Genomic DNA, 25,516 nt, shown 5'->3' on the forward strand with positions numbered 1-25,516 from the left:
AAATAAATAAATAAATAATGCAAATTTCTGCAGAAATGTGGAGAATTGAATTTAAGACACGAAATTGGAAACAGAGAGAAACAAAATTTGACAGAATTGTCCGTGCTAAGGATTTCAATTAGTTGGTGGGCTGTAAACAGACAAATTATTTGCTGTTTCTTATGGCAATCACAACTTTACCTCTCTATTTCCAAGATCAGTGTTTCAAGTTTTCTGTTGTTTTTTTAAATAATAATAATAATAATAATAATTAATAATAGGTAATCTTAAAAAATTAGAAATATTCATGGAAGGTGTGCCTTTCGATTAGTATTAGCCAATATAAATAAATGGAACGCCCATGTCCAGAGGCCGTCTATCACAGAGTACCAGATACCTGGAGGAATGGCGCAGCGCTTCGGCCCAAGTGTTTTACTCATGTGTTCTTCTCAGAAGCATCTCAATGGACACTCTTTGGAAGCTGCATACCAGACTAGACAGACCTGGTCCAGCAAAGCTCTGGATCAAACATTATTCACAAATGACTGCTGGATGGGAGCACCAGGAAATGCTCACCCTGTTCAGGTGTCCATTTGCACATGACAAAAACATGAATCTGTGACCACACATGTTCAGAAGGCAAGCAAGTGGAGGGGGGTGATGAGAGAGATAACTCAAGCTAGTTCTCAGTCACAGTCTCACTTGTTGAGCACACAGACAGATCATTGTCTTGAGGATGAGGAACTCTGGTTCTAAACAATGGTTTCCTGTTTCAGATAGTATCTTGCGGCTTTCAGCTAAATGCCTTCCAGATGTTGTCAGGCTCCATCTCCCAATGGCCAGTTGCCAGAGATGGTGTGAGTTGTGACCCAACAATATCTGGGGGCATGCCAGTTCCGCAGCCCTGGGGTTGAGGGTTGGGGAATCAGTTGAACTCAGATTCCAAAGTGGACTCATTTGATGCAGTCTGGGAAGATCAAGCCCCTAGATTGGATCCTGAGTTTACTTCAGAATCCACTTTACAGAGTGGCCCAAGGACTCCATCGCTGCAGGAAGTTGCATTCTTGCCCTTGTGTGGAGTGCTGTGTTAAACACAACAAACCCTCCGAGTGTCCCTCTTTTCCAGGGACAGCCCCAGATTTACAGAAGCTGTCCCAGGTTCTAATTTGATCCCGGAATATCCCACTTTTATTTAGGATGTGCCTATTTTCATGGGAGAAATGTTGGAGGGTACGGAGTTATGTGACCCCCGAGCCAAGGAAATAAGTAATTATACAACTTTTAGAAGACATCTGAAGGCAGGACTGTAAAGGAATATTTTTTAATGTTTAATGGGTGGTGTATAAATAATAATAATAATAATAATAATAATAATAATAATAATAATAATAATAAATTAATAATAATAATAACCACTACTGCTATGGAATAGGATGTCCCTATTTTCATTGGAGAAATGTTGGAAGGATGGGCACAACAGTGTAATTTACTCTGACTGTAGAGCATCCCCATCCCTTGGTATCATTGCACGACAAAACTACATGCAAATGCCGCTTGTGGGTTTTGATTTCTCTTGATGCTTTAAGAGCTTCTTGTCTGATGGGTGAATGCTCCCTGGAAAGCAGTAAGCCTCAAAATCAAAACCAGGCTCAGCAAAGCACTGCTCCCACGTAGGAGCAGATATTAAAGAAAAACAAATTGCGGAAGCCATAGTTTCACTTCCATGTCTGCGTTCAGTCTAGAAGGGGTACCATAAACACTTTTATTGTGCAAGCACAAATTGCACTTCCAGGAACTCATCAGGATAGGGGGCCTCAGCCCAGGGGAGGCTGGCCTCTGGATGCTTTATAAAGAAAAATTTTATGCTATGAATCTGGCAGCTCAACACCCCTCCAGATCCAATTCAGCTCCACACTGTAAATGAAAATCACATGGCAACCATGGTCCCCGTTGCTTAGCTCAGCTCTTCTCCTCCAAGGAGGAGTCACCAATTCTGTCCTCCCGAGTTGCAAAGATGGGCAAAGCGAGGACACCATCTCCTGACAACAGCCAGGCAGGGCTTCCCCTGTGCAACACGACCTCATTGCAGCTCAGCTCCTGGATCCGTCTTCCGCGTCAGCCACAAACCCTGCGGCACGGAGGTCAAGGAAGAAGAGAGTACCTCTGTGGAAGCACAGAGGGCCTTTCACTCCCTGCCAGGGGCATTGCAGGGCATTTAAATGGCACACCTTTCCCTGCGCTAATTTTTAAAGTGTATATACAGCTTTAGGCCTCTAAGTGCAAAAGATGGTGTGTTGACACCCTGGGTACTTATGAACATTGATTTCATTGATTTGACCACTTTAGGTCAGGAAACCTGGGGCCCTCTAAACCCTGGGTCACCAACCCAGCACCCATGGGTGCCATGGCACCTGTAAAGGCTTTCATTGGTACCCCTGGGAAGGTGACCCAGCTTCTGAGCTTTCTTTTCTTGAAAGAAAGTTATGGGGCTAAATGTGCAGGTACCTTCTAGGCAATTTCTGTGAAATGAGTTTGATGTGGCCAGCATGTGTATTTTTCCTGGTACTAGTTACAGGTAGGTAGCCGTGTTGGTCTGGCGCAGTCGAAACAAAATAAATCCCTCCCCTTCCAGTAGCACCTTAGAGACCAACTAAGTTTGTCACTGGTATGAGCTTTTGTGTGCATGCACACTTCTTCAGTACCACATCCTGGTACTGTTATTGTTGGGCAGCAATGAGGGAGAGAGAGGGAGATAATTGTTGTGTGATCTCCACAATCAGGACCTCCACAACATAGCTAACTTCCCACAGTAAGCATTAAGTTGTCGGCTCTATTTTTTTTTTGCTATGCCACACCCCCACATGGTAGCCATTTTAGTACCCCTAGCACTTCTTAAGAATGTGATATGTGCCCATTGGTTCCAAAATTTTGGCTACCGCTGCTCTAGATGTTGCTGGACTACAATTCCCACAAACTGGTTGATGGGCCTGATGGGAACTGTAGTCCAACAAAATCTGAATGGGGAACCACAGGATCCCCATCCCTGCTTTGGCTTGTCAGCCTGAGGAAGAACACATGTTGGCTTCTCATTCCTGTGCTGGGCCGGGTAACTTTCTTTCTTTCTTTTAATATACAATTTTTTAATTAATTTTTTCAAACATTTTCACAATAACCTTCAAATCAAATAATTACATTATTTCATAAGCTGACTTCCCTCTCTCAGCTCCACAGTGTTTTTACTCAAACCTTTTCTACTGTGTTATATCTTTCTCTGTTACAAAAGGTTTCTCTATACAATTATTTGTCATTTTTATTCCGCTGCTTTTATCTTGAATCCTGCCCATGATTTCATTTGACTGTAATTTTTTTTTCTAGGCTTCCAGCGTCCAGGCTTCTTCAACCTCGGCCCTCCAGATGTTTTGAGACTACAATTCCTAGCATCCCTGACCACTGGCCCTGCTAGCCAGGGATCATGGGAGTTGTAGGCCAAAAACATCTGGAGGGCCGAGGTTGAGGAAGCCTGAAATAGTCCATGAAAGGCTTACATTCTTCTATTTAAAAAGTTCCTAATTTTGATCTCTTAATTTCCCTTTCAGCATTGCCATTTCTGCTAGGGTTGCCATTTTTTTAAAAAAAGGCCATTTCTGAGCTATTTTTAAGGGAAATCGGCAAAAAGAGCACTGCCGACATGGGCGGCCATACGTCCAGATTTTCCCAGACATTTTCAGTGGTCTTCCCTTCAGCTCTGGTGTTTTTGGGCTACCACAATGCAGAATGCCTTCGCATCCATCAAAGAGAGTGGCAAATTGATCTTAGTCTCCTTGAACAACTTGATAGCAAAGCCTGCCTCCTTGAGAACTCCATGTAGAGGAAGGAGAAGGGCTGCTGGCCCACCTTGTAGTAGGTTTCTTCTAGGATGGAGCCTAAGACGAGGTGCCCCCCCTGGTTTGGCAAGGGAGCTGATGTTCTTCAGGGCTGAGCTGTAGGTGGGCAGGTCTTTGCAGGTGCTTTCCAGGCGCAGGGAGGACAGCAAGCAGTCCGCTGGAGGCAGAGCCACAGGGCCCGTTGGGCTGGCCTGGGTCACATCACATTTCAGTACCTGCTTAATGACTCTTCGGACCTTCTCTTCCCACTTTTCCCTGGGGAAGAATGAAAGATGAACATGACAAGATCCTTGCCCCCCACAATGCCCAACACCTGTCCTCAATGTTCCTAATTCTAGCCAGGCACATCTCATGATCGCTCCACATCCTAAACTGAATGTGTGAATAATTCCTGGTTGCTGTGGATCTCAAAGGGTGAGCCAGTGTCCTACAGGTTAGAGCAGCCTGAGACAACCTGGTGCCCTCCAGATGTTGGGAGACTACAACTCCCATAAGCCCCAGCTGTCCTGAGAGTTGTGGCCCAACAACAACTGGAGGGAACCAGGCTGGATTAGAGGAGTGGTTTAGGACTGGAGAGAGCCAGGTTCAAATGCTTACTTGGCCACAAAGCTCACCAAGTGACTTTGGGCTAGTCATTCTCTCTCACATCCCTACCCAGTGGCATAGCATGGGGAAACTGGGGGGGGGTGGTGGTCCTGGGCCTATTTTGTTTGACGGGGTGCAACCAGGCTGAAGCCATGGAGAGGGAAGCCACGCCAAGCCTTTGGGGCCTGGTTCCAGCATAGGAGGGAGCTGCGGAGCCGGTTGCAACTCGACTCTTAGGTCACGGCAGACCCATGGGTGTAAGCAGCACAGAGGAGGAGAGGCAGCAGCAACATCACTGCCCCTCTCCTCTGTTGGGCTCCAGTGCCTGAGTTCACCCCCAAAGCCGCACAGGGCTGCCAGGGCACCATGAGTGTGCCCTTCAGTCTGTTTGGACTTATTTGAAGCATCTGCAAGGGCTGGGCTGGTGAGGTCACAGCAGGCTCCCTCCACACCCCACACACCATGCACTGTGAGCCCGCCCCTGGGTGGCAGTGGCATACACTGTCATGTGATAGAAAACAATCCCATGACTGCAAACACGGAGCAGGAATCCTAACAGCCCCTACCTAAAGATTGTTGAGAGGAAAAAATGGGTGGCAGGAGGAGAGAAGCAGCTATGCTTTGAACTTCTTGGAGGAAAGGAGAGCTATAAATGCAGCAATTCTTCCCATGTCAGATCCCTGAGCGAAGTGCCATTTACTCTGAATGTGCTTTTCCGCTTTGCAGATGTTATTTTCCTATTAGACGTTGGATCAGTAAAGGTGCTGTGCGCAAATAAACCAACTGGGGAAACTAATCTACAGTGCCTGATTGCTGCTTGTTTCATTTGCGGTCTACAAGAACCTGTGATGGCTGTACCAACCTTCCTTCCAGAGGGCATCCGAGTGCCGAGGAGTCTTAAAATTCCACCTTCAATATCCCATGCCAGCAAATTCTCCATACCTGTTACCTTCCAGTTCGCACACATATTTTACTACCAGGCTCCAGTTGAAAGCTCCCGGCTCCTTCCTTAGCCATCGTTGCAATTCCTCCCAGTTCTGATTGCAATAATCTGTGGCGACAATCTCTCAGAAGGACTCACAAGCCAAGAGGAACTGTTAGACGGTCGGTCCACTTCCAATATCAATCAGGGTGTCCCCTTTTATGTCATCTGCTTGGCATTAACCCATTAAACCATTTGTTCAGATTTCAGCCATGATTCTTGGACAACGACAGTCTCGCTTGGTCATTTCACATTTAGTCAACAATGTTATAGGTGAATATCAGCAGGGAAAGTTTCTCATGGTGTTTCAAAATTGCTGCTGAATCACTATAGATCAAGGGTGGCTAACATGCTAATGGGGAAAGAAAGAAATTCAATTCTATTTCTATTGGTAGACAAACCTGCCTAATCTGGTCTTTTCAAAACAATATATGAAGTGACGTACAGCTAGCTTTCAAAATTCATACATCTCTGAATTTTGCAGTGTAGATCTACAGTCAAGACATGGGTACAAAAATACACATAACGGTAAAATGTGCATAAAAGTAAGTTTGTGCATTTGTGAAACAATATTTGAAAGCTATTAGGGAAAATTGCTTTGCAAAAATTCTGTGTATTATGAAAAAATTGCACACAGAATTCTGTCTGTTAGGAGACGTTTGCACTAAAATGCTGATGCATTTTCATAAGAACTTAATTATCCCCCCTGCAAACTGGAATGTGGAAATGTGGGGAATGGAACTTAAGGCTAGAAGAATGAGAAACAACAAATGACAGGTTTGCCCTTTTCAACCTGCAGCACTCTAAATGTTGCTGAACCACAACTCCTCTATGATTCCCCTGAGCATTGACACACGCTGGCCGGGGCTAACGGGAGCTGGAAAGCTACCACTGCTATAGATCCAACTGGTATTAAAGGTCTCTCCCATCATGGGCTTCCGCTGGCAACTCTGGACATAATCAAATGGATCATTCATTTGAGGGATCTCTTTCCAGGCCATAAAGTACACCAGCACTTACCTAAAATGAATGCCTGGTGGAGATTTTTCAGATAGAAAATCAAAAAGCCATTCTCGTCTTCTTTTCCAGAGCTGAAGGTGTAATAGGTGTCCAAATAGGGAGTTTTGTTTACTGGCTCCACCTTTGCATTCCTATGGTGCTATCTAGGGTCGTTAGGGGTTTTTCTTCTGTTTGGTGTTTTTTTTTTTTTTTAATGAAGCCTGGCTAGTTCCAAACTGTCATGATATCTAATAGTGTAATAGGCATTCTAAAAGTCTTTTGGATTGAAATGTGCAGCATAGTCTTTCTTGGTGAAAGCCATTTTCACAATCCTTGGAAATCTGCAGAATGTTTGACTAACACATTTTTGGAGTGTCTTTTGGGAGTTCTGGCTCCTCTTTTGCATTCCTATGATGCTATCAAGGGTCGTTACGGGTTTTTATTCTGTTTGGTTTTTTAAAAAAATGAAGCCTAGCTAGTTCCACCCTGTCATGATATCCAGGGGCGGAGCAAGCAGGGGCGGGGGGGTCCCCCCGAGCGACACCTGGGGGGTGACAGAAACTCGGCCTCCCTGGCTTGCCCCTTGCCTCCACCCGCAAATGCGCAGTCCGTTCGGGGTGCCGCTGGCATGCAGCGGCTCCACGGTGTTCCGCACGCGCTTTGCGGCCCTTACGGGGAATGGCAATTTGCCGCCCCGGGTGTCGCAGCATCTCCCTACACCCCTGATGATATCCTTCCCACCCTTAAAACCAAGCAAACAAGCAAATATACCCTGTAAATTTCTTCTAGGTTTACCTCTGGGACTTCTTTTGTAAGCTAATCTTTTCTCCCCTACCTCCGAGAAATTATCTGTTGCTAACAATTATTATCTTGGAAAGGGGGAGAGAGAAAATCCCACCGTCCCTTTGCATAGTAACAGTTAAACTTTGGGATCACAATACCTGTAAATAATTAACTTATTTGCATAATGTTACACTCGGCCTCCTTCCTTGAGCTGTGTGGCAGTTCCAGGGTGCAGTATTTATGTAGGTCTGTTTTCCTTAGGATGGAGCTCACAGCAAGTATAGTTCTAGTACAGAATTATGTTATTACCTGCCTGCCAGGGGGACTGGACACATTCCAATTCGCCTATAAAACAAAAAGATCGACGGAGGATGCTGTGGCGATTGCCCTCCATGCTGTTCTTGCACATTTGGAGCGGTGGGGGGGGGGGCTATGCCAGATTGCTCTTTGTACATTTTAGCTCAGCATTTAACACCATTTTACCACGACGTCTGGTATTTAAACTGGGGGGTTGGGGCCTCCCGCCATCACTCTGTGGGTGGATATTGGACTGTCTGTCAGATTGCCCCCAGAAGGTCCGGTTGGGCCCTTATACTTCCAACATGCTCAGTACTAATATAGGAGCACCACAGGGATGTGTGCTTAGCCCACTCCTTTACACTCTCTACATGTGTGATTTTGTTTCTGCCCACCCTAGTAACAGGATTGTTAAATTTGCAGATGATACGACTGTGATCGGGGTCATCTCTCATAAGAAGGGTGAGATGGACTACAGAAATGAGGTGGAGCGGTTGATAAAGTGGTGCAGAACCAATAAGTTGCTTATAAATACAAAGAAAACAAAGGAGCTTGTGGTGGACTTCAGGAAGCAGAAAATTGATGTCCAGCCACTTTTGATGGATGGAACCTGTGTGAAGAGGGGGACAACGTTCAGATTCTTGGGCATTGAGTTACAGGAGGATTTGTCCTGGAGTGTCAATATAAGGGTGATTGCGAAGAAGACGCAATTTTTTTGAGAATTTTAAGGAAAAATCACCTTCCGCAAAAGTTGCTGCTGGCTTTCTATCACTGTGCCATTGAGAGCGTGCTCACTTATGGCTTATGTGTGTGGTACGGAAGCTGCACTTGTCGGAATAGGACAGTGTTGCATGGAATTATCAAAACAGCAGAGAGTATCATTGGTTCTTCTTTCTCTACCTTAGAACATATCTATACCATCAGGTGCCATAGAAAGGCATTAGACATATCAAGAGATTTATCACATCCTGGTCATCGTTTCTTTGAGCTCCTGACATCGGGATGGAGATATAGAACAATGAAGGCGAGAACGAGCCGTCTCAAGAACAGTGTCTTTCCTAGAGCAATTTTGGCCTTAAATGGAAATTCCGGACTTTGAAGTCATTTTATTTTATTTGTTTATTGTTCTGTATTGTATTGTGCTTATTAGTATTTTAATTCATGTGGAGTGTCTTATCTGAGTTGATACAGCAACAAGAAATTTAGTTGTTCCCACAAGGGGACAATGAAAATAAAGATCTATTCTGTTCTGTTGTTCTATTCTATTCTATTTTTTCCATTTCTGTGCATATAATATTTTAGCTGCTGTTGTCACATACATAAAAGTTCTAAAGAAATAACTTTTTTAAAAACAAATTCTACCACACAATATTTCCTGCTTTGCCCCATTATTCTTTCAGTGGTCTTTCCTTCAATTCTGGCATTTCTGGGCCACTACAACGGAGACCCCCTTCGCGTCCGCCACAGAGAGCAGCAAGTTGCTCTTGGTCACTTTGAGCCACTTGACAACAAAGCCTGCCCCCTTGAGGGCTTCCTCCACAGATGCCTGGTCCAAGTAGAGGCAGGAGAAGGGCCGCTGGCCCACCTTGTAGTAGGTTTCTTCTAAGATGGTGCCTAAGACAAGGTGCCCCCCTGGTTTGACAAGGGAGCTGATGTTCTTCAGGGCAGAGCGGTAGGTGGGCAGGTCTTTGCAGGCGCTTTCCAGGCAAAAGGAGGACAGCAAGCAGTCTGCTAGAGGCAGAACCACAGGGCCCAATGGGCTGGCCTGGGTCACATCACATTTCAGTACCTGCTTGATGGCTCTTCGGACCTTCTCTTCCTTCTCTTCCCACTTTTCCCTGGGGGAGAATGCAAGATGAATGTGAAAAGAGTCCCCCGCCCCACAATGCCGGACCCCTCAAGTGTCCCTAACTTCTAGGGACAATCCCAGATTTACAGAAGCCATTCCAGTTTTAGATTTGATCCCAGAATGTCCCACCTTTCCTAGGAGGTCCCTATTTTCTTTGGAGAAATATTGGAGGGTATGGAGTTATGTAACCCCTGAGCCAAGGAGATAAGTAACTGTATAACCTTTAGCAGACTTCTGAAGGCAATCTTATATTGGGAGGTTTTTGAAATGTTTAATATTTTATTATGTTTTTATATATGTTGGAAGCAACCCAGCAAATTCTCCATACCTGTTACCCTCCAGTTCGCACACGTATTTCACCACTGGACTCCAGTCAAAAGCTCCCGGATCCTTCCTTAGCCATCGTTGCAATTCCTCCCGGTTCTGATCGCAATAATCTGTGGCGACAATCTCTCGGAAGGACTCACAAGCCGAGAGGAACTGGTGGATGGTCGGCCCACTTCCAATATCAATCAGGGTGTCCCCTTTTATGTCATCTGTATGGCATCAACCCAATAACACATGTGTTCAGGTGTCAGCCATGGTTCTTGGACAACGACAGCCTTGCCTGGTCATTTCACATTAAGTCAACAACATCATATGTGAATATCAGCAGGGAAAGTTTTTCACAGTGTTTCAAAATTGCTGCTGAATCACTATAGATCAGGGGTCCCAAACTTACCCGCCAGGGTAGCGTGCATGAGAGCACGCCCATACACATGCACACATGCTATTTCTGATGCACTTCTGGGTTGGAGGAGTGCCGGAAATAGCTTGTGCCCATGTTCACGGGTCTCCTCTGACCCGGAAGTCAGAGCGCAAGCTATTTCCGGTGCCTTTCTGATTTGGAAGTGGGCAGCCACACCGTGCCGCACCGGTGAGAGTGGACAGCGGCAGCAGGCAGCGGGGGTCACCGGGGACCACATAAATGAGCCTCACGGGCCGCATCTGGCCCACGGACCTTAGTTTGGGGAAGCCTGCTATAGATCAAGGGTGGCTAACCTGTGCAATGGGGGAAGAGAGAAAATCAATTCTATTTGCATTGGTTGGCTAACCTGTCTAATTTGCTCTTTTCAAAACAATATATGAAGTGACGCACAGCTAGCTTTCAAAATTCACACATCTCTGAATTCTGCAGCGTAGTTCTAGAAATGGGCTCAAAAATACATATAGCAGGGTAAAATGTGCATAAAAGTCTATATCTTAGCTAAAACAATATTTTTTAAAAATGCATTGTATTAGGAAAGACTGCTTTGCAAAAAATCTGTGTATTATGCAAAAATTGCACGAAAAATTGCACGAAAAATTGCACGACAGATAACAGGCTTGCCCATTCCTACCTGCAGCCCTCTAAATGTTGCTGAACCACAACTCCTCTATGATTCCCCTGAGCATTGACACACGCTGGCCGGGGCTAACGGGAGCTGGAAAGCTACCACTGCTATAGATCCAACTGGTATGAAAGGTCTCTCCCACCATGGGCTTCCGCAGAGGCTGGCAACTCTGGACATAATCAAATGGATCATTCATATCCCTTTGAGGGATCTCTTTCCAGGCAACCCAGTTTGGCGACAGCTCTGGAACCCATGAAATACACCAGCACTTACCTAAAATGAATGCCTGGTGGAGATTTTTCAGGTAGAAAATCAAAAAGCCATTCTCGTCTTCTTTTCCAGAGCTGAAGGTGTAATAGGTGTCCAAAAAGTCTTTTGGATTGAAATGTGCAGCATAGAAGTCTTTCTCGGTGAAAGCCATTTGCACGTTCTTTGTAAATCTGCAGAATGCTCAGTTTGGCGAGTGTTTATAGGGAGTTTTGTTTACTGGCTCCACCTTTGCATTCCTACGATGCTATCAAGGGTCGTCAGGGGTTTTTCTTCTGTTGTTTTTCTTTAAATAAAGCCACCAGATTTCCAGCCTGTCAGATCCTCCCCCCACCCCCGCCTCTAAAAAACATGCAAACAAGCAAATACCTTTTAAATATCTTCTAGGTTTACCTCTGGGACATCTTATGTAAGCTAATCTTTTCTCCCCTATCTCTGAGAAATTATCTGTTGCAAACAATTATAGTCTTGTAAAGGGAGAGAGGGAAAATCCCACCGTCCCTTTGCGTAATAACAGTTAAACTTTGGGATCACAATACCTGGAAATAATTAACTTATTTGCATAATGTTACACTCGCCCTGCTTCTTTGAGCTGTGTGGCAGTTCCAGGGTGCTAAACCGTTGCTAAAACGGTGTGACGGTTGCCCCTCTTAATCTATTATTAGAAGAGCACCTAGGGAACCCATCTTCTCTCTCACTTACTAAAGGCACTGAGGCAAAATCCACCTCCCTATTTCCCTGAAGATCATTTATAAACCCCTCTTCAATCTTGGGTTTATTAGTAAGTGGAGTTTGCTTCCAACACACGTGGCCAGGTATCTTATGAAACTCGAGGCTGTTTGTGCGACTAACCCCTTTGCCCCCAGTGAGGAGATTCCCTCAGCTTGAAATCCCTCACTCTAAAAGCTTGCCTATCCGCAACTCTGTGACACACCAGGTCGTCCACCTTCAGCCTATACTGTGTTACTCAATGACAGAAACTATTGGCGCCACTCTTAAGGGAAGTTTTGTCCTTTAAAGAGCCCCCACCTATACTGTTTTCGAAACCGTGCTGGAAATAAGAAAAACGATTTCTCCTTGGCACATAAAAGATGAAAGTTTATTAACTCAAATTCATAATGGTTGCTTTAAAGATTCATGCGTGTACAAGCTTCATTATTGTCACAAGTTATTATTGTCAAACACGTAACATGGAACTTGCTTATTCCTCATCTAAACCCTCCGCTATCCTGACCCTGCAACCACCCACACTCCCATTCCCTTGTGCTCTCCAATGGGCAAAACGGCTCCTCCCTCCTTTTAAGCTCCAAGCAGACCCGCCTCCATTCGAATGTCCAGTCAATCAGGCTGGATGTGGGTTTAACCATTGCAAAGCCAAGCTAAAAAAAAAAAGAGAAAAAATTTAAAACTATGTCAATTTGTTACAACACTCGCCCTGCTTCTTTGAGCTGTGTGGCAGTTCCAGGGTGCAGTATTTATGTAGGTCTGTTTTCCTTAGGATGGAGCTCACAGCAAGCATAGTTCTAGATATAGATTAACTTGTTGTGGATTTCTTCAATAAACACACCATTGTGATGTTTGATGCGCCTTTACTTGGTCAAACAGAAAAACAGCAGCTGCTAGGGAACCCACAAATTCAGACCCTCCAACTGCCCCTATTTTCCAGAGATGCCCCTGATTTAGAGAATTTGTCCTAATTTCTGATTTCATCCCAGAATGTCCCACTCTTCCTTAGGATGTCCTTATTTTCAATGGAGAAATGTTGGAGAGTATGGAGTTATCTGACCACTGAGCCATCTGAAGGCAATCCTGTACAGTCGCACCTCCATTTACATAATCCTCTGGTTACGTAAACTTCGGGATGTGTGTGTGGCAAACCCAGAAGTATTTTACCGGGTTTTGCCATGTGCGCATGCGCATAAGCATTCTGTGCATGTGCAGAAGTGGTCCTCAGGTTGCCGAAACCTCGGGATGTGACTGGACCTCCGGAACGGATCCCTTCCACAACCGGAGGTACCACTGTATAGGGAAGTTTTTAAAAAACGTTCAATGTTTTACAGTATTATGTTTCTATATATGTTGGTAGCTGCCCAGAGTGGCTGGGCCAACCCAGAAAGATGTATGGGGTATAAATAGTAAAATTATAATTATTCAATTGGGTGTCCCTATTTTCATTGGAGAAATGTTGGAGGGCATGCAAAATGGAGTCCACAGCCCTATAAATTACAGTGGTACCTCGGGTTAAGTACACAATTGGTTCCGAAAGTCTGTACTTAACCTGAAGCGAACTTTCCCATTGAAAGTAATGGAAAGTAGATTAATCCATTCCAGACGGGTCCGTAGATTACTCAACCTGAAGCGTACTTAACCCGAGGTATGAGCGTAATTGGTTCCGGAAGTCTGTACTTAACCTGAAGCGTACTTAACCTGAAGCAAACTTTCCCATTGAAAGCAATGGAAAGTGGATTAATCCGTTCCAGACAGGTCCGCGGAGTACTTAAACTGAAAGTACTCAAACCGAGGCATACTTAAACCGAGGTATGACTGTACACAGGTCTATACAGAGGCATTTCCTCACCTTAGTTTTACACATGTGTAGAAATTTGGGGCTTGTCCACATTTCCACTTATTCTGTGCTGTTCTAGGCATGAGCTCTAAGAGGTTTTCTGTTTGCCTTGCCACTTTCCTTGCTGTTTACTACTGAATCAGAACAAACGCCAATCTGTAGGAGAAGCAACACTGCAATTCAGCAATGAACAGCATTTTTTTCCGGGGTGGGGTGGAGGAAGCGGTGGGAAAAGTAGAAGTGTGGATGCACCCTAATTCATGTTCTTGGAGGGAAAAAATGTCTGCATGATCAGAATTAGATGCTTTATTCAGCAGGAAGAATAGGGTGCCTACTCGCTGTCAGGCTAACTCAAAGCTGAGTTTTTCCTGCGCAAAGATTCTTGACACTCACAGTCTGACTAAAGAGATTCTCCCAACAAGGTCTTCTCACACACTGTTTTACAGTTTTTACAACTCTTGACATGTAGGCTCTCTATCAAAGCATATACTATAATTTCTTTAATCTTGAATCCTGCCCATAATTTCATTTGAGTGTAATCTTTTTCTAAATAGTCCATGAAAGGCTTCCATTCTTCTTGATCTCTTAATTTCGCTGTCAGCATTGCCATTTCTGCATAAACCATTCGTTTTAAAAGCCACTCCTCCTTCGGTGGAACCTTCTCCTCTTTCCATTTCTGTGCATATCATATTTTAGCTGCTTTTGTCGCATACATAAAAGTTCTAAAGAAATAGCTAGTATTTTTTACAAATTCTACCACACAATATTTCCTGCTTCGCCCTGTTATTCTTTCAGCGGTCTTCCCTTCAATTCTGGCATTTCTGGGCCACCGCAACGCAGACCCCCTTCGCGTCCGTCACAGAGAGCGGCAAGTTGATCTTGGTCTCCTTGAGCCACTTGACAGCAAAGCCTGCCACCTTGAGGGCTTCCTCCACAGATGCCTGCTCCAAGTAGAGGCAGGAGAAGGGCCGCTGGCCCACCTTGTAGTAGGTTTCTTCTAGGATAGAGCATAAGACAAGGTGCCCCCCTGGTTTGACAAGGGAGCTGATGTTCTTCATGGCAGAGCGGTAGGTGGGCAGGTCTTTGCAGGCACCTTCCAGGCATAGGGAGGACAGCAAGCAGTCCGCTGGAGGCACAGCCACAGGGCCCAATGGGCTGGCCTGGGTCACATCACATTTCAGTACCTGCTTGATGGCTCTTCGGACCTTTTCTTCCTTTTCTTCCCACTTTTCCCTGAGGGAGAATGAAAGATGAATGTGAAAAGATTCCTGCGCCCCACAATGTCGGACCCCCCCAAGTGTCTCTAACTTCCAGGGACAGTCCTAGATTTACAGAAGCCACCCCAGTTTTGGATTTATTCCCAGAATGTCCCATTTTTCCTTAGGATGTCCCTATTTTGTTTGGGGAAATGTTGGAGGGTATGCAGTTATGTAACCCCTGAGCCAAGGAGATAAGTAACTGTATAACCTTTAGCAGACTTCTGTAGGCAGTCTTATATTGGGAAGTTTTTGAAATGTTTAATATTTTATTGCGTGGACAGGCGGAGTCCCCCCAACCCCAGGTGACCCCTGAGTGGCATAATGACACAAGGCAACGTGCTATGAGATTAAAATTGGTCCCAGTTTCATTAAGTTTCAGATGCAGGGAGACCTTGGCTCAGGCATTGGGCGTTTATCCTACCCAGTCCCCAGCCGGGAGACATCAGGATTATCCAAAATATGTGGGGATTGGGCTGGCTCTGGAGATCATGTTCAAGCAGAGAGCCTGCCCCCCATTTCACCACCGTTGGAGGGGAGAGCAATTACAACCTCTCAGCGTATGACCAATGCCTCCCCTCAAGACCCCTTTAATGGGGAACCCTGGGATCACCGCCGGAAAGGGGGCATGGGTCTCCGCTTCACACACCCCCATTTAGGAAGATAGACTAAAGAATTCAATCCAAGGCCTGAAACTGCCAAAGTTGTGACGTTTTGCTACGAGAAAGGCAAACCCTGCCAATGCAGGAAAATTCCTTTCCGGCCCTTCAACAGCCACCATGATGTAGCAGCGCCTGCGTACCTGTGGAGAAGAGGTTAACCTGCAAAAGAAGACTTAACTGAGGGAGGGCAGTTTGGGAGAAGCTCTGGAGCAAACTGCTGCTTCGTAGGTAAGGTTCACCTTCTGTTGTGTGGGCAGGGCGGTCCCTCCCCTTACCTGGCCGATCCCCTGGCAACGCCTCCCCAGGTGGGATTGGGTGAGGTAGGTGGAGACCTCCAGGTATCCATCCTGGGGGGGGGGGTGAAACCAGCCCGAAGTACCAAGAACTGCAATGGGATCTAGGGAGCTGCGCAAGACCACGCAAAAGGAGCCCCCCCCCTTTTGATGTGGGGAGCGGTCATTATTTTTATATATATGTTGGAAGCAACCAGTGAATTCTCCATACCTGTTACCCTCCAGTTCGCACACGTATTTCACCACCGGGCTCCAGTCGAAAGCTCCTGGCTCCTTCCTTAGCCATCGTTGCATCTCGTCCCAGTTCTGATCGCAATAATCTGTGGCGACAATCTCTCGGAAGGACTCGCAAGCCGAGAGGAACTGGTAGATGGTCGGCCCACTTCCAATATCAATCAGGGTGTCCCCTTTTATGGCATCTGTATGGCATCAACCCAATAACACATGTGTTCAGGTGTCAGCCATGTTGGAGAACAATAGCCTTGCCTGGTCATTTCACATTTAGTCAACAACGTTATAGATGAATATCAGCAGGGAAAGTTTCTCACGGTGTTTCAAAATTGCTGCTGAATCACTATAGATCAAGGGTGGCTAACCTGTGCTAATGGGGGGAGGGAGAAATTCAATTCTATTTGCATTGGTAGGCAATCCTGCCTAATCTGCTATTTTCAAAACAATATATGAAGTGACGCACAGGTAGCTTTCAAGATTCACACATCTCTGAATTTTGCTGTGTAGTTCTAGAAATGGGCTCCGAAATACATATACAGTGGTACCTCAGGTTAAGAGCTTAATTCATTCTGGAGGTCCATTCTTAACCTGAAACTGTTCTTAACCTGAGGTACCACTTTAGCTAATTGGGCCTCCCGCTGCTGCCGCGCCGCCACCGCACAATTTCTGTTCTCATCCTGAAGCAAAGTTCTTAACCCGAGGTACTATTTCCCGGATAGTGGAGTCTGTAACCTGAAGCGCCTGTAACCTGAAGCGTCTGTAACCTAAGGTACCACTGTAGCAGGGTAAAATATGCATAAAAGTTTATATCTTAGCTAAATCGATATTTTAAAAATGCATTGTATTAGGGAAGACTGCTTTGCAAAAAACTGTGTATTACGCAAAAATTGCACGAAGAATTGTGCAATTAAATCAGTTCTAAAATGCTAATGAATTTCCATGCTGATGTAATTATTCCCCCTACAGATTCAAAAACGGAAATGTGGGGAATGAAACTTAAGGCTGGAAGAATGAGAAACGACAGATGACAGGCTTGCCCATTCCTACCTGCAGCCCTCTAAATGTTGCTGAACCACAACTCTTATCATTCCCCTGAGCATTGACACACGCTGGTCGGGGCTAACGGGAGCTGGAAAGCTACCACTGCTATAGATCCAACTGGTATTAAAGGTTTCTCCCACCATGGGCTTCCGCAGAGGCTGGCAACTCTGGACATAATCAAATGGATCATTCATATCCCTTTGAGGGATCTCTTTCCAGGCAACCCAGTTTGGCGACAGCTCTGGAACCCATGAAGTACACCAGCACTTACCTAAAATGAATGCCTGGTGGAGATTTTTCAGGTAGAATATCAAAAAGCCATTCTCTTCTTCTTTTCCAGAGCTGAAGGTGTAATAGGTGTCCAAATAATCTTTTGGATTGAAATGTGCAGCATAGAAGTCTTTTTCAGTGAAAGCCATTTGCACGATCATTGGAAATCTGCAGAATGCTCGGCTGAGAGGTTTTTGGGGTGTCTTTTTGGAGATCTGGCTCCACCTCTGCATTCCTGTTATGTAACCAAGGGTTGTTGTGGTTTTTCCATTCTTAAAAAATGAAGCCTTGCTGATTCCAATAGGTTGTGATATCCTTATTAGCTTCTCTTCCCACCTGTATAAAAGCAAGCAAAGAAGCAAAACAACCACCTTGCAAAATTCTTCTAGGTTTACCTCTCTGGCACTCTTCCATATATTTTCGAAATTATCTGTTGGAAACAATTAGTATCTTATATAAAGAGAAGGAGAGAGAGAGAGAGAGAGAAATCCCATAATCCATTTATGTAATAAAGATTAAGCTTTGGTATCACAATACCAGGAAATAATTAACCTCTTTGCAGAATGGTAGGCTCACAATGCTTCTTTGAGCTGTGTGGAAGCTCCTGGAGGCAGCATTTATGTAACTTATGGATAGATCAATCAATCAATCGATAAATAGTATTTACAAATATATATAAAAAATTCCTTCCAGTAGCACCTTAGAGACCAACTAAGTTTGTCATTGGTATGAGCTTTTGTGTGCATGCACACTTCTTCAGATACCAAGTATTGGAAAGTTGTCTGTGAGCCTCCTGGATGTAATCAGTTTTGTTCATGATGACGAGCTCCACCCTTGTCCGTCTCTTTAATTATAATGTCTTTTTTATAATAATTTTTATTGATTTTACACATTACAAAACAATACATACATAACATATTCTCCACCTTCTTCCCACCCCCCCCCCTCCACGGGCCCTCTCCTGCCACGAGAGAATCCTGTGCAAGTAGACAGTCAAAGGTGGTCCATTTCATAGTTGGATTTGTGCCCTCCTCCCTCTCCCTCTCCCCCGCCCCAGTGCCCCCTTCTGCCACCAGAGAGCTCCAGGATAACAAGGCAGAAAGAAGGAGAGTGTCCACCCAACTATTTATCCAAATGCACTTTTTAAATTTATACTAAAAAAGAATGAAAAAAGAAGAAGAAAAAATGAAAAATGACTAAAAAAAAAACCCATTAATTATAATGTCTGGGTTGTTCCCGTGATTATCTATGGCTCTCCTTTCAGCATGGTTTAGATTTTGTTGTAAGCGATGGTGTTTTCTGGTCACATCTGTTTGGATTCTGTGGCGGAAGCAATTAATGTACAGATCTAGTGTGGTATTGCGTCCATCAGGAGGGGTCCATGTGGAGTCCCTTTTTCTGTAACATTTTTTCGGTGGTAGTTGGTGGTCAATGTTCTGTTCTTTAATGTGTTGGGAGGGTGGTGGTTGTTCCCCAGTAGTTTGAGAGGTGTTGTGTTGTGAATATGTTGTTTGTTCTACTTTGTCTTGTTCTTGTGTGTGTTGAAAGTACTCCTTCAGGGATAAACGGTTGGTGGATTACTTCAATAAGCACACTATTGTGATGTTTGATGCGACTTTACTTGCTGAAACAGAACAGGAGTTGCTGCTGGGGAACCCACAAAAATATAGTCCACAGGTATAGAATTATGAAGGCATTTCTCACCTTGGCTTTACAAATGTGCAGAAATTCAGGACTTATCCATGTAGGTGAAACTCGAAAAATTAGAATATTATCGAAAAGTGCATTTATTTCAATAATGCAACTTATTATTATTTTTCTTATAATTTTTACAAATGCTTTCTTTTGGAAATTCCACAGTAATAAAACAAATAGTTACAATAATACAAAAATAAGCATTGCTATTACATTTCTTTAATTACATTCCATTTATAATTGACCCGCCTAATGACAAATAATTACAATTACAACAAATAAAGGCTTGACATATCTTGCTTTGCATGTCATGCATCTATCTCATATATTGGTTTCACCTTTTAAGTTGCATTACTGAAATAAATGCACTTTTTGGTGATATTCTAATTTTCCAAGTTTCACCTGTATTTCTAGTCATGTGTCCAAGGGGCTTTCTGCTTGCCTTGCCGGTTTCCTAGCTGTTTACCAGCAAATTGGAACAAATGTCAATCTGCCCATTGGATGTGCCAATTCATTAAAAAAAATTTTTTTAAATGATTTTAAATTTTATACATTTCAATACAGAAATTTTATAATCACTTTAGCATTTAAAAACTTGACTTCTTTCCCCCTCTTTCTGCGGTTCCTTAAATTTATTTTTAATGTTTTCTGCATATCCAAATTATGCAGGCAGAGGGCCTTCTTGGTAGTGGCGCTCACCCTGTAGAACGCCCTCCCATCAAATGTCAAGGAATTAAACGACTATCTGACTTTTAGAAGACATCTGAAGGCAGCCCTGTATTGGGAAGTTTTTAATGTTTGATGTTTTATCACATTATTATTATTATTATTATTATTATTATTATTATTCTGTTGGATGCTGCCCAGAGTGGCTGGGGAAGCCCAGCCAGATGGGCGGGGATATAAATAATAAATTATTATACAGTAGTAGTAGTAATAATATAACTTAATTTGCTCATTTAGTCTTCTACTTTAAATATACAGTCATACCTCGGGTTACAGACGCTTCAGGTTGCGTCTTTTCGGGTTGCGCACCGTGCCGAACCCGGAAGTACCCAAACAGGTTACTTCCGGGTTTCAGCACTTGCACATGCGCAGAACCACCGAATCGCGACCCGCACGTCTGCAGACGCAGTGCTGCGGGTTGGAAACGTGCCTCCTGCACGGATCACATTCGCAACCCAAGCGTCCACTGTATACTCTTATAAAACTGCAGGTTATTACAATAATGTTCTGCCAATGTTCTTACAGTGGTACCTCAGGTTACAGACGCTTCAGGTTACAGATGCTTCAGGTTACAGACTCCGCTAACCCAGAAATAGTACCTTGGGTTAAGAACTTTGCTTCAGGATGAGAACAGAAATCGCGCTGCAGCAGCTCGGTGGCGGCAGGAGGTCCCATTAGCTAAAGTGGTACCTCAGGTTAAGAACAGTTTCAGGTTAAGAACGGACCTCCAGAACGAATTAAGTTCTTAACCCAAGGTACCACTGTATCTGTTTACAGTTTACTTCTAAATATTCAATAAACCATTTCCATTCTTTTATAAAAAGTTTGTTTGTTTTTTTAAATTATATTTATTAGCATTTTCAACTTAAGATTCCATTCACATCATCATATTACATCATAATATCCTATAAAAAAGCATAAGAAAAAAAAGAGCATAAGAAAAAAGAAAAAAAGAAAATTACAAAAATCAAAACAAAAAGCAAAAAACCAATCTTATATTAAAAACTCTGTCGTAACTTCGACTTCCCCGTTCCTCCCTTCCCGAGTCTAATTATATAGCAATTTTCATAATTTTTATAAAAAGTTTGTTATCCTGATTTCTTATTTTTCGAGTTTTGCCATCTCTGCATATTCCATAAGTTTCTGTATCCATTCTTCTTTTTCTGGGACTTCTGCTTCTTCCCACTTTTGGGTGAGTAACATTCTTGTACACGTGGCTACATAAGAATAGCGAACAGTGCTTGTCTTGGTCCTAGTGCCCCTACTTCTTTTCTACTGTAAAAGCTACGCTAGTGCTCCGATTCTATTGCTGCCAGTGGCTGCTTATCACACGAAGTGAACCTGATATAGTCTATTCAACTCTGCTTTTAGTACCTCTTGTTTGTTTTATGGCTGTGCCAGTGGAGTGGCCTGAGAGTTACAACTGATTAGCTGTTAGTTAGCGAGACCAGTTGCTAGGCGACGAGCGGGGAAGCAGCATGCCCCTGGACAGACCAGACACAGGAACCCCAGTAGCCTCCTCTCGTGTAAGCGGCTCCTCTCCCTCTTTGCTGCTTCAAAGCAAGCCGGGGAGGAGGGATGGATGGGCTCCCCTTCCTTCCCTCCTCCGTGGCTCGCTTTAAAGCAGCAAAGCGGGAGAGGAGCCGCTTACAGGGAGGGAAGGAGAGTCATGGATCCTCTGCTTGTGACTGCTGTGGCAGCAAAGGGTTCCCGCGGCCGTCTGTACGCATTCACTCCATAAGAGGCACAGACATTTCCCCTTACTTTTAGGAGGGAAACATGCGTCTTATGGAGCGAAAAAATACGGCATATCATTTCCCAGTAAGCTTTAACCTTACTATAAGACCACCACATATGATAAAAAGAACCTTCTTTCTCTTTACATTTCCAACGCTTATTTGATTTGGATTTATACATTTTTGCCAATTTACTCAGTGTTAGACACAATCGATATATCATTTTCATATACAGTAATTTTCTCTTAAACCATAGCATGCTGTAAATTTTATATCGTATTCCACAATCGTTCCCCCGCTTCCATGTCTATATTATGACCAATATCTATTGCCCAATGTATCATTGAGGATTTTACTTGCTCATCCTTTGTCTCCCATTCCAATAATATCTAATACATTTTAGACAACACTTTTACATTACATTCCAACAGGTCTCTCTCTCGTTGTGATATTTGTTCCCCAAACCCTTGTATACTATCTTTCTTAAATACTTCATTCAAATGATGATATTGTATCCATGTTGTTAATTTTCCTGATAATTCCTTAAATTATTTTAATTGATACTCTCCTCCTTCTTGTTTTAATAAATTTCAATAATTTGTCCACCCTTCTATCATATTATTTTTCTTTACTGCTATAGATTCCAACGGTGAGAACCAAAGTGGTGTTTTTACCTCTAATAGATTTTTGTATTTATACCATACTCTATACATTTCCCCCCGAATTATATGATTTTTAAATCCTTTATGTACTTTCACCGTTTTATACCATAAATGAGCGTGCCAACCAAAAATATTACTATGATCTTCTAATTCTGGAATATGTGAATTCTCCAATGTCATCCATTCCTTCGGCCAACAAAGACAATATGCTTCATAGTATAATCTCATATCCAGCAGGGAGAAACCTCCTCTCTCTTTTGCATCTATCAATATTTTATATTTTATTTTCGGTTTTTCAGTATATTTAGAAATATCTTTTTACCATACGTTGAAACAATCTGTCTTTCCAATCACCGGAATTTTTTGAAACAAAACTAACATTCTAGGTAATGCATTCATTTTTATAGTTGACACTCTGCCTAATAGTGAAAGATTCATTCTGTTCAATATTTGCAAATTTCTTTTAATATCTTCCCAAGTTGATGAATGTGCCAATTCAGCAGTAAACAGCAAGTTTTCCTGAGGGAAAGCAGTGGGAAAGCAGGCTGGAGGCTGAGACCCTCCTAATTCCTGGATCCAGCAAGTGCTAGCATCTAAGCAAGGATTTAAATTCCTGGTGAGGTAATAGCCTACTGTAAGTATGGGTTGTTAAGGTAACAAAGGGAGTGACTCTGTGCTAGGGACCAAATGTCCCTCAACTCACCAGTAGTTAGAAAGACAAAGGCCAGAGCTGAGAGTAGATCTAGAGCAGGCACCCCCAAACTCGGCCCTCCAGCTGTTTTGGGACCACAATTCCCATCATCCTTCACCACTGGTCCTGTTAGCTTGGGATGATGGGAGTTGTAGTCCCAAAACATCTGGAGGGCCAAGTTTGGGATGCTTGATCTAGAGACTAGCATTTGGAAGCTAGAAGGAGGCAGAAACCAGAGAGTCAGAGACATGCCCGATTTTTGCTGGAATTCAAGGCTCTGACCATGAGAGAAACAAGACATTCTTGGGGTATTAATGCTGTGAACCCCTCCATCGTAGACTTGGGCTGTATATGTGTGTAAATAAACCACATATCCTAAAGGCACCACAATCTTCACTGTCCCTCATTCTGAGGAAACGGACCCTCCAGACCCCTGGAATCTCGCACTGCTTGGAGATTGTGGTGGCGTGCAACAATATGTTGTATTTCATCAGAATGTTGTATGGGATCTTCTACATTTTAAAATATTACAAGCATCAGCAATAACAACAGTCATTCAGTAATAGAACCAGATGCAAATTTATAGTTTTGTAGAGTTGGGAGGGACCACGGGGTTCATAATCTAGTCCAGGGGTTCCCAACAAAATTTTCTCGAGGACCCCTCATCGAGCCGCTATTGTGACAAGGACCCCCATTAATTCCTAATCCTAAAATTAAAAAGTGAGAGCCAAATTAAGAGTCTTTTATATTTTATATTTATAGAAGAAGAAGGATGTTTATTCGGCTTTACGCCCATCATAAAACACAACACAACAAAATAAATCAAATAAAACAGCGTTTATACGTTTTTTACAGTTACAACAGAGTACTCCATCAGTATACAGTTAGTTTTAATTTTCAGTTCTTAATGAGATGAACCACTTTTTAACTAACGGTCCATTTTTAACTACGCGAACTGTAGCTTCCGCGAAAAACAACGCTTTGTTTACAAACACTACTGTTTTGCAAAGAGGCAGCGCGCGCCAGGGAGGAGGGAGGGGAATGGAGAAGACAGGGTACCTGCGCAGTAGCGCACAAATGAAGCCGACGCGCGCAAAGCATCTTGGGGAGATGAGCGTTAGTAGAATGTGAGCGCTGCCTCTTTGCAAAACAGTAGTGTTTGTAAAGCGCCACCTAACGGCATACAGCAGAACTACTGCCTCTAACTAATTCTAGTTTTGCGCTAGACTCTGCTCATGCAGGAAGCGGCCAAAACAAAAAATCTGTTATCATACGAGATATATTTAATATATTTTTTATTCTAATAGCATCTTGCGGACCCCTCTGGCATAGCTCGCGGACCCCTGGGGGTCCGCGGACCACCTGTTGGGAACCACTGATCTAGTCCAATTCCCTGCAGTGCAGCAACGTGGGGCTTGAACTCACGACCCTGAGATTTAAGACTCTTGTGCTCTACCAACTGAGCTATTGCCTCTGATGCCTTGCAAATTTTGCATATTAGAACTCATTCAGGATCTCTCAAACGCCCACTGTTTCCTTTGCAGCTGTAAGTTTTTTCATCTCACAACTTTGAATTTCTCAGAAACTTATGTTTCCGAGAAATGTCCCAGTTTGCCTATAATAACCCTGTGACACTCTCTTGGGCAATCCTTGCTCAACTTCCTAGAAGGAATGTTGTGGCTTCTCAGTTTGTTTGGCAACACATTTTTATTGTAGCCCAGATGTAAGTTTTAAGGCTGATGATGGAAACCAAGATTTCAAGTGCACCTCTGCATGTGAAGTATCATTTCTTCCCAAGCCATGCACTGCCACATGCCTATAAAGTTAATCGCCTACACCTGATTCGGTCGCGTTGATTGTATTCTTCACCTGCTGCTCAGTATTACAGCACACACAAGAGTTGCCATTTTGTGCACATAGCTGGAGATGTCTAGCCGCAGAAACCAAAATACTGTTATAGGTGTGGTCAGACCAGCTTCTTTGTAAGACAATGGCTTTAGCTGGCCAGTTAAGTACTTCCATTCACATGTCCAAAGAGTACCCTGTTGCCATGGAGACAAAGGAATGGACCTTCCCCCATCTTTTCTGGCTGGATATCACATCATTCTAGGAGGGAGAACAATAGATGAAGGGGGAAATATGTGTGAATGAAAAAGAGTTTTGCCTCAGGCTGGAAGCTGGAAGGACAGAGGTTTGTCTTGCATTGTGCTGGACCTAGAGCTGTGGCTTGGGGATCTCCCTGGGAATCTAATGGGGGAGGCAAGATCTGCTAGATCAGTGGCTTTCAACCAGTGTGCCGTGGCACCCTGGGGTGCCTTGAATGATGGTCAGGGGTACCGTGGGCGACACTGGCCTCTGTCCCTCTTTTATCCTCTCCCTGCTCTGATGCCTTTTTCTTTCTCTGTCTCCCAACTGTTTATTGCAGCAGCCCTGGCTATAAGTTCTGCAAGTGAAGGCACCTCTCTTTGCAGTGGGATAGGGTGGGGTGGGGGCAGCTCATAGACCAGGGACGGCAGCAGCAGCTGCCTGGAGGACTCCCAAGGAGAGGGGAGGGGAGGGGAGATTGGGGAAACACTACACAAGGGAGGGTGTTTTAATAATAATAATAATAATAATAATAATAATAATAATAATAATAATTTTTATTTATACCCCGTCCTCGGGGTCAGGGCGGCTAACACCAAATATT

The 25,516-nt window shown here is 43.8% G+C and overlaps 2 protein-coding genes and 1 pseudogene across 3 annotated transcripts; all 3 read right to left on the minus strand.

The window, feature by feature from the left end:
* Positions 1 to 235: 235 nt before the first annotated feature.
* LOC118097290 (nicotinamide N-methyltransferase-like) lies at positions 236 to 7,139 on the minus strand (annotated as a pseudogene). Its single transcript, XR_015947117.1, has 4 exons — positions 7,103 to 7,139; positions 5,391 to 5,598; positions 4,350 to 4,364; positions 236 to 4,118 (listed from the first exon to the last, which is right to left on the minus strand). The product of XR_015947117.1 is annotated as a nicotinamide N-methyltransferase-like (transcript).
* Positions 7,140 to 8,610: 1,471 nt separating this feature from the next.
* Positions 8,611 to 11,430, minus strand: LOC118097057 (nicotinamide N-methyltransferase-like). Its single transcript, XM_035139635.3, has 3 exons — positions 11,005 to 11,430; positions 9,687 to 9,894; positions 8,611 to 9,347 (listed from the first exon to the last, which is right to left on the minus strand). Exons 1-3 carry the CDS (start codon positions 11,150 to 11,152, stop codon positions 8,921 to 8,923), a joined length of 783 nt encoding a protein of 260 aa, XP_034995526.1. The 5' UTR covers positions 11,153 to 11,430; the 3' UTR covers positions 8,611 to 8,920.
* A 620-nt stretch (positions 11,431 to 12,050) lies between these two features.
* LOC118097289 (nicotinamide N-methyltransferase-like) lies at positions 12,051 to 17,783 on the minus strand. The gene is made up of 3 exons (XM_035140023.3): positions 17,319 to 17,783; positions 15,987 to 16,194; positions 12,051 to 14,797 (listed from the first exon to the last, which is right to left on the minus strand). The coding sequence occupies exons 1-3, from the start codon at positions 17,548 to 17,550 to the stop codon at positions 14,371 to 14,373; spliced, it is 867 nt and encodes a 288-aa protein (XP_034995914.2). The 5' UTR covers positions 17,551 to 17,783; the 3' UTR covers positions 12,051 to 14,370.
* Positions 17,784 to 25,516: the final 7,733 nt, after the last annotated feature.

The sequence above is a fragment of the Zootoca vivipara genome, chromosome 14 (assembly GCF_965207765.1).
Source record: "Zootoca vivipara chromosome 14, rZooViv2.hap1.1, whole genome shotgun sequence".
In the NCBI taxonomy this organism is placed as follows: domain Eukaryota; kingdom Metazoa; phylum Chordata; class Lepidosauria; order Squamata; family Lacertidae; genus Zootoca; species Zootoca vivipara.

Excerpts from the sequence above, each read along its gene's own strand:
- LOC118097289 (XM_035140023.3), bottom strand. The coding sequence starts at position 17,550 with ATGCAGAGGTGGAGCCAGATCTCCAAAAAGACACCCCAAAAACCTCTC. Across the intron at positions 16,195-17,318 it reads CCACCAGGCATTCATTTTAG|ATGCCATAAAAGGGGACACC; the intron begins GTAAGTGCTGGT and ends GATGCCATACAG. Across the intron at positions 14,798-15,986 it reads TGCGAACTGGAGGGTAACAG|GGAAAAGTGGGAAGAAAAGG; the intron begins GTATGGAGAATT and ends ATTCTCCCTCAG.
- LOC118097057 (XM_035139635.3), bottom strand. The coding sequence starts at position 11,152 with ATGGCTTTCACCGAGAAAGACTTCTATGCTGCACATTTCAATCCAAAA. Across the intron at positions 9,895-11,004 it reads CCACCAGGCATTCATTTTAG|ATGACATAAAAGGGGACACC; the intron begins GTAAGTGCTGGT and ends GATGCCATACAG. Across the intron at positions 9,348-9,686 it reads TGCGAACTGGAGGGTAACAG|GGAAAAGTGGGAAGAGAAGG; the intron begins GTATGGAGAATT and ends ATTCTCCCCCAG.